The sequence below is a fragment of the Protopterus annectens genome, chromosome 1.part2 (genome assembly GCF_019279795.1).
Source record: "Protopterus annectens isolate FY-2018-M chromosome 1.part2, PAN1.0, whole genome shotgun sequence".
NCBI classification, from domain to species: domain Eukaryota; kingdom Metazoa; phylum Chordata; order Ceratodontiformes; family Protopteridae; genus Protopterus; species Protopterus annectens.
In genome coordinates, this window is record NC_056727.1 from 364184722 (window position 1) to 364197225 (window position 12504).

Genomic DNA, 12504 nt, shown 5'->3' on the forward strand with positions numbered 1-12504 from the left:
TTTCTGATTCAAAAAAGAGGCTTAGGGATTTCTTACTCCTACCTCAGCATAGGCCTTTAGCCATTCCTCCTAGATATTGTTGATGATGTTTTTTTGGAATCTAGTTTGGCCTCTGATTCCTTGCCTCCTGCTTCTAGAAAACCTGAAAGATACAATAGGGTCCCTGAGTCACACAAGTTCCTTTTTAAAAATCCTATTGCGGATCCAGAGACTATTTCATAGGGGCCCAAGGGCATTAAGGCTTCTTCTGCTAAAAATCCTACCCCTTCTGATAGAGACTCCAGAGCGCTGGATAGATGGGGTAAGAAGGTTTACACTTCTGCAACCTTGGCCATTAGGGCTTTAAACTGCCAGTTTCATATGTTAAAGTATCAGCAACATTTTATTGGATTGCTTAAACAGAAAATTATGTTGATTCCTGACTGTGTGGAAAATAAAGAATTACAGGATTTAATGCATTCTGCTGAACAAGTTGGAAAACATACTTTGCAATGTGGTTTTGATTCATTAGAGGCCTCTTGCAGGGCTGCTGTTACTGGGTCTGTGCTCAGAAGGCATGCTTGGTTAAAGGAGCAATCTTTGCCTGATCATGTTAAAGCTAAATTGTTGGATGCTCCCTTAAATCTGGACCACCTGTTTGGCAACAAGGCTTAGGAAGTTCTTAAAAAGATGGAAGATAAAGCTAAATCTATGCAAACTGTTAAAGATTTCTTACAAGTTCAGCCCCCTAGATTTAGTAGGCACTGGCCCTCTAAGAATTGATCTTTCCAGCCCATTCCAGGTCTTCTCAAGCCAAACCCAGACACAGAAAAAGCCCCAGGTTTCAGTCCCAGGGGACACACAGGACTAAGCAGTGGGGGGCCTCCACTTCCAAATCTGGGAGTAATAAGACTCCTGCTATGGTAAACTGTCTAAATGACTTCCGTTTAAAATTTCCAAGCACTTATCAACTGACTGCCCCTTTGGGGAGAAAGATTGCTCTTCATGCAAAGAACTGGGAACTCATTACCCAGGACAAATGGGTTTTAAATATAGTGTCCCAGGGATACATATTTCACTTCCACATGTTGCCAACACCAAGCGGGTGGCCAGACCTACCCCCAAATCAGTGGGCAGAGGCCCAAAAACAAATACTTTCTCTCTTAAGCATGGGGGCTATTCAACTGGTACCGGAAGAGGAAAAGGGACTAGGTTTCTGCTCGAGACTTTTCCTGGTACCCAGAAAAGACCATGCATGGCGTCCTATCCTGGACCTGTCTACTCTAAACACCTTTTTGGAAATTCCAAAATTCAAGATGCTGACTCTTCACCAATTACTTCCTATGTTAGGCAAAGATGCCTGGTTGGCAACACTAGATTTAAAAGAAGCATACCTGCACATCCCAATCAGGGAATCTTGCAGAAGATACCTACACTTCAAAGCAGGCTACACGCACTATCAGTTCTCTGCACTGCCCTTTGGCTTATCTAGTACACCCAGGGTATTCACAAAGTGCCTAGCTCCAGTTATTGCATTTTGCAGGCAAAGAAATATTGAAATATACCCATACCTGGACGATTGTCTAATTCAGGCAGAAAGCCAGGACATACTTTTGAATCATCTGGTCTTTGTACAAAGGGTTCTAAATTGCCTGGGGTACACCATAAACGAAAATAAATCACACCTGGTACCCTGTCAACAAATTATATTCTGGGCGCAAGCTTGAATACAGCTTCCCAGATGGCTTAGCTCATGCCAGAGAAACAAATTCATTTGACAACCTTCTTCAAACAAGTGGTCACAAAAACCCTGCCATCTGCAAGACAAATACTACAAGCCTTGGGGTTCATGGCCTCCTGCATTCTTCTAATTCCATATGCAAGACTGCATATGAGGAAACTACAGTGGAATCTAAAAAGCCTACGGTGTCAACATTCTTAGGATCTAGAAGCAATGATTCCTATCATACCTTGCCTATGCCTAGAATTCCTTTGGTGGCAGAGGCCTGCCACCAAACAAGGGACTACCTTTCACCTCACCCCCTGCCGCCCAAACCCTAACAACAGATGCATCAGACTATCCGTGAGGGGCTCACCTGGCAGGGAAGTGCATTCAGGGCAAATGGAACCCAAGTCAAATGCACCTGCATATCAATCAAAAAGAAATTTTAGCTGTACAGAATGCTCTGACAGCCTTCAAGGACCACAGTCTTCCAGGACAACTTATGGTAAAGATGGACAACACCACTGTTATGTGGTACATAAGCAGGGGGTAGTACGCATTCTTACCCTCTCTGCAGACTAGCCATGGCATTGTGGAACACAGCCTTGAGCTACCAAGTGCACCTACAAGTTCAATTCCTGCCAGGAAAATTAAATACACTGGCAGACGGACTAAGCAGAAGCCTCATGGACTCACACAAGTGGAAACTGGAACCAAAGATTTTCAACATGTTGACAAGCAAATGGGGGAGCCCAGATATAGACCTGTTTGCCTCTCCCCAGAACTACCAATTGGACAAATTTTGCACAAGGACTCCCCATAAGCAAGCCTGGAAAGTGGTTGCTGTGTCCTTCAGCTGGAAAACCTATCAGTCTATGTCTTCCCCCCTCTGCCTCAGCTCTCCAGAGTACTACTAAAAATCAAACAGGACAAACCAAGGATGATTCTGATTGCTCCAGACTGGCCACGCCAACACTGGTACCCCCTCCTGCGCAGTGTGTCACTGTTATCCCCATGGCACCTGCCTCAGACTCCTTCCCTGTTGTCCCAGCAGGAGAACCAGATTCTGCACCCTCAGCTTCAAACACTGAACTTTGCAACCTGGCTAATTACATAATCTCTCCTCTACCATCCCTCAGTAAACCTGTGATGGATATCATTTTAGAGGCAAGGAGGCCTAGTACTAGAAAATCTTATGCTGAAAATTGGAAAAGATTCTGTGCCTCTAACCATTCTCAAGGGGATGAGCAGAGCATTGCCCAATTTACATCAGATTTTACAATAGATGCTTCACAAGGGCCTGTCTTTTTCCTCCATTAAGATCCACGCCTCAGCCATTTCAGCTCATTATAACAGAGAACCTCCCCTCTTCTCTCATCCACTGCTCAAGCAGTTCCTCAGAGGGGCCAAAAATTTGAGACCACCCAGGAGAGTTCCAACCCCAGCCTGGGACCTTAACTTTGTTTTGTAAAAACTCGCTCTACCTCCTTTCGAGCCAGCTGCTACTGCAGACTTAAAATTTATGTCTTAGAAAACAGCTTTCCTTTTAGCAATCACTTCAACTAAAAGGGTATCTGAATTACAGGCTCTTATAGCAGTGGAGCCTTTCATCATCTTTCATGTGGACACAGTGTCCCTCAGAACCAATCCATCCTTCATGCCCAAGGTGGTATCCAGTGTGGCTCTTAATCAGTCTATTCATTTCCAACCTTCTTTCCCAATCGACAGAACAAAGGTGAACAGATACTGCATTCCTTAGACATGCACAGACAACTTAGATTCTACTTGGACAGGACTAAACCTCAAAGGAAATCTGAACAACTGTTGGTGGCATTTGCTGCAGGGGCAGAGTGGAAGGCTGTTTCAAAGCAAACCATTTCTAAATGGATAGGCCATTGCTTTCTTTTCTGCTATAAGCACCATGGAAAACCTATCCCCCAGGGGATCAGACCTCACTCCACCAGGGCTGCATCTACCTCTACAGCCTTTCTCAGAGGCGTCCCTATCAGGGACATCCTAGAAGCTGCTACCTGGAGTTCTGTACATACTTTCACCAAGCATTGTCATTTGCCAATTTTCTCTTAATCCAGAGCTGGCTTTGCCACTGCAGTCCTGCAGGGCCTTATAGCTGGTCCTAATGCTATCTAAATTCCTCCTACCAACCATAGCTTTGGGAATCTACCCAAATGTAATAACTGCAACAGTCAAACACGAAAAACATAGTACAGTTGTGTACACTTACCATAAATATAGATGTTTGAGTGTATTCACTGTTGCAGTCCTGGTTACCCTCCCTCCAACCCCCTAACTTCTTTTGGCTATACCTCTACTTTCCTTTACTATGCTTAAAAGCCTTTTTGGTGTATTTGCTTTTTTGTTGGAGGTATATCATTGCACTTTTATATTTACTTGCTCCCCATTAGGGAGGCACCTGACATCTAGGGCAAGAAAAACTGATGTAATGGCATCGGCTGCATGTTTTATAGCCCTGATGAACTGACGTCATGGAAGAAGGGACAGCAACTGAAGCAGGGCCCAAGACTTTGTTAATCAGGCCGACTGAGGGCTACCTGCAAGCAGATAACCCAAATGTAATGACTGCAACAGTGAATACACTCGAACATCTACATTTATGGTAAGTGTACACAATTGTACTTTAAATATAATCCTTTGAACAGTGAGGTGCAAAAATTATTTCAAAGTATTGGTTTATATTTGGCATTGATGTCAATTTTTTTCAATGTTATTGGGGATAAACCTTTATTTATTTTTAAGAGAGGTAAAAATAAAAATTTAAAAAACATTTTTAAAGATCAAGTTTCTACCAGGACAACTTCTATTAATGGTATGAGAAAGTGTGGTCGATGTAACCAATGTCCCTTTATTCTGGCACGTGACTCTTTGGATGTACAGGACCAGCAGATGGCTGTAATTGAAAGACTGAGGGCATTGTTTATATTGCTCTTTGTGATTACTGTGAAACATTTTACATGGATAATACTGAAGGAACTTTATGTAGGCAAATATATGAACACAACTATGATATTGATAAAAGTAATGAGAATAATGCCCTTTGTAAGCATAAAATGGCATGTACAGGTTGTAATACGTTTCTCTTTGCTGTGTTGGAAAAGGTTGGTAGGAACCCAAGGGGTAGAACTTGGGAAACGGTTACTGAATTCAAAGAACTGATTTGGCAATTACAGCTTAATGCATTAGACCCACCGGGGTTAAATGGGAAATATCATAATTATGCTCAAACTTTATGCTGTGAAAGTATAAGGACTTTATTATATTTGCAATTTAGAAATTATATTTTTATTTCTTTTTTATCTACAAGAGATACATTTACATCTGTTTATGATGACTATATATCTATTAGAATATCTTTATAGGGATTTGTCTTATTATTTATTGAAATTTTGGTATAAATTGAGGAGTTGTAGCTTTAATAATTTGTACTGTTTAATTGATTAATTAAGAAGTATTTGATGGTTTAGGTAACATATTTAATTGCACTGCCATTTGGTTCTGATGAAGTTCTTTTGCATTTACAAGGATGAAAGCACTCAACTTTTTGAATAAAATTGACTGACTTTTATTTGCATGACCTGTGTTTTTTTAGGGGTGGTTTGTTTGCTTTGTACAAAATCCCTCTTATAAAATAGTGAAGAATTTTTTTATGTAGATTGCATTGAACCAAATATAATAAATTGTCACTAGGTTTCCATTTTAATATCTTGCAAACATTTAAATATAGAAAACAGTTATGCTAAACCCACCCATGAGAGCAAATGCCTCTCTGCTGTCTGAAATACAGAGTATAATAAATCCAAAAACGATAGTCAGAGAGAGGCAACCAGCAGGCTCACAATAATCCAGTCTTGTTGGTAAAAAACATATGCGAGTTTTTATTTTCGTGCACAGGTAAGCGCTTTCACTATTCGCTTCATCAGACCTTAAAAGTTTTTCTCAGCACAAACATTTCCTTATATATTAGTCATATTTGTCTGCTGTAAAGAAACAGCCAACCATCAAGGTGGTGTGTATTTGTAATACTCACTTTTACATATACTCAGTTTTGTCAGGTTAAGGAAAAAAACGAATAACTTAAAAACCTTAGTGTTTGCATTTGCCACATACAAAAATTTGTCATATTAAAAAAAAGGCTGCCAAATAAGAACAAAAAAGGCTGCATGTAAATAGGCTGACATTAACAAATGTTTGTTAGGTATTTCAAAAAATCAACTATGTTTTAAATTAATTACTCTAGTTTTTGGACTGCTAAAATAAATATGTTGTACATTTATTATACCTATTAAAAATAGTTTTCAAACACTCCTACATCTTTACAACTTTGTGTCAAACACAGAAATAAAAAAGTCAGCATGTTTAAAGATTTAATAAGTGCAGTGAGACACTTGCAGGTGTGCGTTATATGATAACTGAAAACTTAGGAAAAGGATGATACTGATCTTTGGCTTTGTGTTTACCGTGCATCTAGGTACATGGCTATCACAAAACAAATACCCTATGCATCTTAATGTTTCTTCTACAGTGTAAACTTTAGTATTAGGAATGCCGCTGTAGAGTATAATTCCACAGTTTATAAGAGGAGCTGTGATTATGAGAATATCATGTTTAGTAAGTGATAGTTGAAATGCTGCCTTAGTGCAAGTTTAAGCTGAATTGTACTACCAGATCACCATTTTAAGCAATTTCTTCTAAGCAACTGTTTGCACATTTGTAATTTGCTAAACAGTAGCTCCTGTTGTCACAGTAGAATAATATATTGCATATTTCCACTTTGTTCTTGAGGGGATCTTTATTAGAGTACACAGCCTTTTACATTAATTCTGTTGTGTGTTAAATATATATATGGATATTTATAAGTATTCCACGTAACCAGCTGCAGTAAGCTAATCTCTATTAGCTGCATACATTATATAACTGTGTAATTTTTCCCTCCCACTTTCTTTTAGGCTGTATGTAACATAGCTCCACGTGGTGTGTACGTATGTGGCAACACCTCTACTACCTCTGGTTTGACAGTGACCCTTTCAAGAGACAGCAGCTCTGGAGATTTTGCGTTAGAAGCTGGTGCTCTGGTACTTGGAGATCAAGGTAACAAGAATGAGATTATTGTTGTCAGGTACTCCAATACAGTCTATTGATGTTCTTCGTCCCACATTGCTGCAGTCCTAACTATTGGGTAGTCCGCTGTCCAGTCGGCCCGAATACCAAAGTATATGGCTGACGTCGGTCAAGGCGCATTAGACTGACGTCAGTACGTCAGGGTACTAATGCGCATGACCGACGCCATATCTTCAGTCTTTTTTGCCGCATGGTCCGATGCAGAAGCAGTTTTTGCGAGTGCAGGTTGGCGTTCTGAAATATTTCCGAAGTCGGAGTTTCAGACCGAATCAAAGTTGGCTAAGTACCCCGTTGGGGAGCATTTTGGTTTTTTCTTGCCTCAGTATTTAACCGGATGTCAGAAAAAGTGAATAACTGTATTTCTTGTGGGAAACAGATACCTCATAGGGATTACCATACTCTGTGTATACCTTGTTTAGGGCCTGAGCACGACGTTGTTGGTTGCCGCTCTTGTGCTAGTTTTAATAAACGCACTATTAAGAGAAGGTTAGACTGTGCCAGGTTAGTGTTTGGGAAACGTTGTAATTACAAAATGCCGTCGGATGCTCCGACGCCCGCTTCGCCTAAAAAGCGCAAGACAAAACAGCGAAGCCTAGGGTGGATGAACCGGCAGTCCCGGACGTCGGTTCTTTAGAAGGCTCTGTGGAGCCAGAGGTTTTGCCAGGAGTTTCTTTGGAGTCTCAGGCAGACACTTTATTGTTACAGGATGTGCCTCTCAGGAAGTAGGCCAGGCTGAGGGGCTTCTCAGGTAACTGTTCTTCCCTCTGTTCCCAAGATAGTTAGAGCTTCTCCTACTGTTTCCAAAACTTCTTTCAGAGGTAGGCCAAGTTCAGCTACAGTGGGGTTTCTCCTAGCACTTCAGGTTCTGTGCCAAAGAAACATATGCTTAAAATGGCAGAAGATTTAATTACTATGATTAGAGGCTCTATGCCCCCTCCTGATAAGAGGCCTAGGGTGGAACCTGAGTTTGACAGTTTGGAACAGTATTCAGAAGCTTCGGAGTCTTCTGCTGAAGACTTACAGGACCTTCCTCCTTATTCTGATTCTGATGTGGATGATTCCACACCTACAGCTTCTCCTCCTGAGGATTTCTCATTTTCAGAGACTCTGCATTCCATGAGGGAACACTTTAAATGGGAAGGCCAAGATTACTCTGATTCCAGGAAAAGGCTTAGGAATTCTTTTTTACCACAACATAGGCCCTTAGCTATACCTCCTGTGTTGAATGTGGTGGAAGATGTTTTTGCAGAGGCTTCCCTGAACCCTGACTCTTTGCCTCCTGCTCCTGTTAAACCTGATAGGTACTATAGGGTGCCCGAAGCTCATAAGTATTTGTTTAAGAGTCCTAGGGCGGACCCAGAAACTGTTTCTCAGGGACCTAAAGGTGTTAAGGCCTCTGTGGTTAAAAATCCTGTTCCCACTGATAAAGAGGCACGGGTTTTGGATAGGTGGGGAAAGAAAGTGTATACTTCTTCCACTCTAGCCATGAGAGCGTTGAATTGTCAATTTCACATGCTAAAATATCAAAATTATCTCCTTTCTCAATTGAAATCTAAGGTGGATGCTTTGGCGGAAGGTATAGAGTGTAAAGAGTTGCTGGATTTACTTCATGTGTCTGAACAAGTGGGTAAGCATTCTTTGCAATGTGGTTTTGATGCTGTGCAGGCCTCCTCGAGGGTGGCTGCCACTAGTTCTGTTCTTCGCAGGCATGCCTGGTTGAGGGATCAGAATTTAGCTGAGCATGTTAAGACAAGGATTTTGGATGCTCCTTTACAGTCTGATGTGTTGTTTGGTTCGCCTGTGGAAGCAGTTCTGAAGAAAATGGAGGACAAAGCTAAGTCTATGCAAGATTTCTTGCAGGTGCAGCCACCGAAGTTTAGTAGAAATTGGCCTACTAAGGGATGGACATATCCTGCTTATGATTCTCAGTCTAGGGGTAGGTCTAGACGTGGTAGGGGCAGAGCTCAAGGTTCTTTCAGGCCTAGAACAGGGAGTTCACCTGCTCAGACTTTTGGTGAGGGCAGGGGTCAGTCCTTTCGTAAACAGACCCAATGACCTGCCTTTTCAGCTGCCAGTAGATTCTCGTCTGGCAGCTCCTTTGGGAGGAAGACTGTCTCTTTTCAAAGAAAATTGGGATTTAATTTCTCAAGACAGATGGGTGTTGGATATCATTCACCACGGTTACAGGTTTTATTTCCATACATTGCTCCCTTTCAAGGGCATGCCAGAAGTTCCTCCTACACAAAGGAAAGAGGCTCACAAGCAAATTTCTCTGTTACACCAAATAGGGGCCATTCAGCCAGTCCCTGTATCAGAAAGGGGCCTAGGATTTTATTCTCGCCTGTTCCTAGTACCAAAGAAGGGGAACACGTGGAGACCAATTTTGGATTTATCTATCCTCAACACTTATCTGGACATTCCCAAGTTCAAGATGTTGACGTTACAACAGCTTTTACCTCTGCTGGGCAAAGATCACTGGATGGTAACTTTAGATCTCAAGGAAGCTTACCTTCATGTGCCAATAAGACTAAGTTGCAGGAAGTACCTGCGTTTCCGAGCTGGAAATTCTCATTATCAGTTCTCTGCATTGCCCTTTGGCTTATCTACTGCGCCCAGAGTATTCACAAAGGTTCTGGCTCCAGTGATAGCTTACTTCAGGCTAAAAGGAATTCAAATCTATCCTTATTTGGACGACTGCCTGATTCTGGCTCAAGAAAAGAAGATCTTCTACAGCATCTGGAATATGTCATAGCAGTGCTAAGATGCCTAGGGTATTCTGTGAACGAAATAAAGTCCAGTCTAGTACCCTCTCAAGACATGTGCTTTCTGGGTGTGAGACTGAATACAGCAGCCCAGATGGCCTTTTTAACCCCGGACAAACAAAAGAATCTTTCACTTTACTTCCATCAACTATCTCATCAGTCCGTGCTGACTGCAAGGACAGTCCTTCAAGCATTAGGGTTCATGGCATCTTGTATTCTGGTGCTTCCCAATGCCAAACTGCATATGAGGAAGCTGCAATGGTATCTCAAAAATGTATGGACACAGCACTGCCAGGATTTGGACACTGTCATTCAAATAATACCTTGCCTTCAAAAAGAATTTTTGTGGTGGGCTCAGGAATGTCACCTAAACAAGGGACTCTCTGTGACCCGGCCAGAGGCGAGTCAGATTTTAACGACAGATGCCTCGGACATTGCTTGGGGAGCTCATCTAAATGGAAAGTGGATACAAGACAAGTGGCCTGCCAGACTACAGCATCTACATATCAACATGAAGGAGATGTTAGCAGTCCAGTTTGCATTAATGGCTTTCAAGGAGTTACTTCTTCCAGGGCAGGTGTTGATTCTAACAGACAACACAACTGTCATGTGGTACATCAACAAACAAGGGGAACACATTCTTACCCATTGTGCAGGCAAGCAATAATTTTATGGGAGACGGCTCAGCTTGCAACTAACTCTTCAGGCAAGGTTTCTGCCGAGCACAGAACTCCTTAGCAGATGTGTTAAGCAGACAAATCATGGATCCCCACGAGTGGAAACTGGATCTTCATGTATTTCAAAGTTGACAGTGTCCTGGGGAACTCCAGACATAGATCTGTTCGCTTCTCCACTGAACCACCAGCTGCCAAAGTTTTGCACAAAGAGGTTTCATCACACAGCTTGGAAAGTGGATGCTCTTTCTTTCAGTTGGAAAAATCTTCATGTGTATGCCTTTCCACCTCTGCCTCTTCTTCCAAAGGTGCTTCTAAAGGTCAGACAAGACAAGCCAAGGATGATTTTAATAGCTCCAGATTGGCCTCGGCAGCACTGGTACCCATTACTGAGGAGTCTGTTAAAGAAGCCTCCATGGCCTTTACCCTTGATTCCACATCTGTTGTCTCAGAAGGACGGTCGTCTGCTCAATGTCAAGCTTCACTCTCTTCATCTAACAGCCTGGCATATTCTGTTTTGAAAGATAGCAGGTCTCAACTTCCTCAACAAGTTTTAAATGTGATTATGGAAGCCAGAAGACCTAGTACAAGGAAAGTGTAGAAAAATGGAAGAGATTTTTATTTTGGTCTGCAGCAAAGAATTTGGAGATTTCAGAGCCTAATTTGAGTGTGGCTCTTCAATATCTTACTGAGTTATTGGACAAAGGTTTGTCTTTCTCTTCCATTAAGATTCATGCTGCAGCAATTTCAGCTCACTATGATTGTGACCCACCATTGTTTTCACATCCTTTGTTCAAGCAATTTCTTAGAGGGGCAAAGAATATAAGACCCCAGAGCTCCTACTCCTGCTTGGGATCTCAATTTTGTGTTGGAGAAACTTACTCTACAACCTTTTGAGCCTGCAGCTACTGCTGAACTGAAATACTTGTCATGGAAGACTGCTTTTTTGTTGGCCATTACTTCTGCAAGAAGGGTTTCTGAGTTACAGGCCCTTATGGCGGTTGAGCCTTTTTTGATTTTTCATAAGGATAGGGTATCATTACGCATAAATCCTTCCTTTATGCCTAAAGTGGTTTCTACTGTGGCTTTAAACCAAACTATTCATTTGCCTACGTTTTATGCAGATCCCCAAAATAAAGGGGAACAGATTTTGCATACTTTAGATGTACACAGGCAATTGCGTTATTATTTGAGCAGGACTAAGGATTTTAGACAGTCTCAGCAGTTGTTTGTTTCTTTGCTTTGAGTTCTCAGGGCAAGCCTGTGTCAAAACAAACTATTTCTAGGTGGATTGGGTTTTGCATTGCCTTTTGTTATTCCCATCATGGCAAGGAAATTCCAGCTGGGATTAGGCCTCATTCCACTAGGGCTACTGCCACTTCAACAGCATTTCTTAGGGGGGTGGCAACTAAGGATATTTTGGAGGCAGCTACTTGGAGTTCAGTGCATACTTTCTCTAAGCATTATCACCTTCCTCTCTACTCTAAGTCTAGGGCTGGTTTTGCCACAGCTATTTTGCAAGGCATGTTGTCAGCTCCTGCTTCTTTGTGATTTGCCAGCCTCCCTTACCTCTGCTTTGGGATTCTACCCAATAGTTAGGACTGCAGCAATGTGGGACGAAGAACATAGTACAGTTTTGTACCTACCATAAATGTAGATGTTCGAGGATCCACATTGCTGCAGTCCAATTTACCCTCCCGCCTTCCCCTCTGTGTTTAGGGGTGGTGGTGTGAGTTGCTGTTTATTATTGTATATATGTATATATATATATATATATATATATATATATATATATATATATATATATATATCTTGTAGATAAGTTTGGTGCAGGGCTTTTTGGTATTTTGGTTTGGGCCTTGTCTTTTTAGGGTCTTCTGACATCTGGGGCAAGAAAAGACTGAAGATATGGCGTCGGTCATGCGCATTAGTACCCTGACGTACTGACGTCAGTCTAATGCGCCTTGACCGACGTCAGCCATATACTTTGGTATTCGGGCCGACTGGACAGCGGACTACCCAATAGTTAGGACTGCAGCAATGTGGATCCTCGAACATCTACATTTATGGTAGGTACAAAACTGTACTTTTTGTTTTATTTTACAGAGAAAGCTTTAGTTAAGCATTGCTCATTCACAAGGTTCTCCTGACCAAAATAACATATACAGCCACAAGGTACAGTACATGGTTTGATTCTCACCTTTGAGGGAAA

General features: G+C 41.8%; 1 protein-coding gene across 1 annotated transcript in view; it reads left to right on the plus strand.

The window, feature by feature from the left end:
- MCM8 (minichromosome maintenance 8 homologous recombination repair factor) overlaps positions 1–12504 on the plus strand; it is a 929462-nt gene that overhangs the window by 503550 nt on the left and 413408 nt on the right. Inside the window, exon 13 of the mRNA XM_044056450.1 lies at positions 6685–6826. Coding sequence (XP_043912385.1) covers positions 6685–6826 — 142 coding nt within the window. The remainder of the gene's footprint in view (positions 1–6684; positions 6827–12504) is intronic.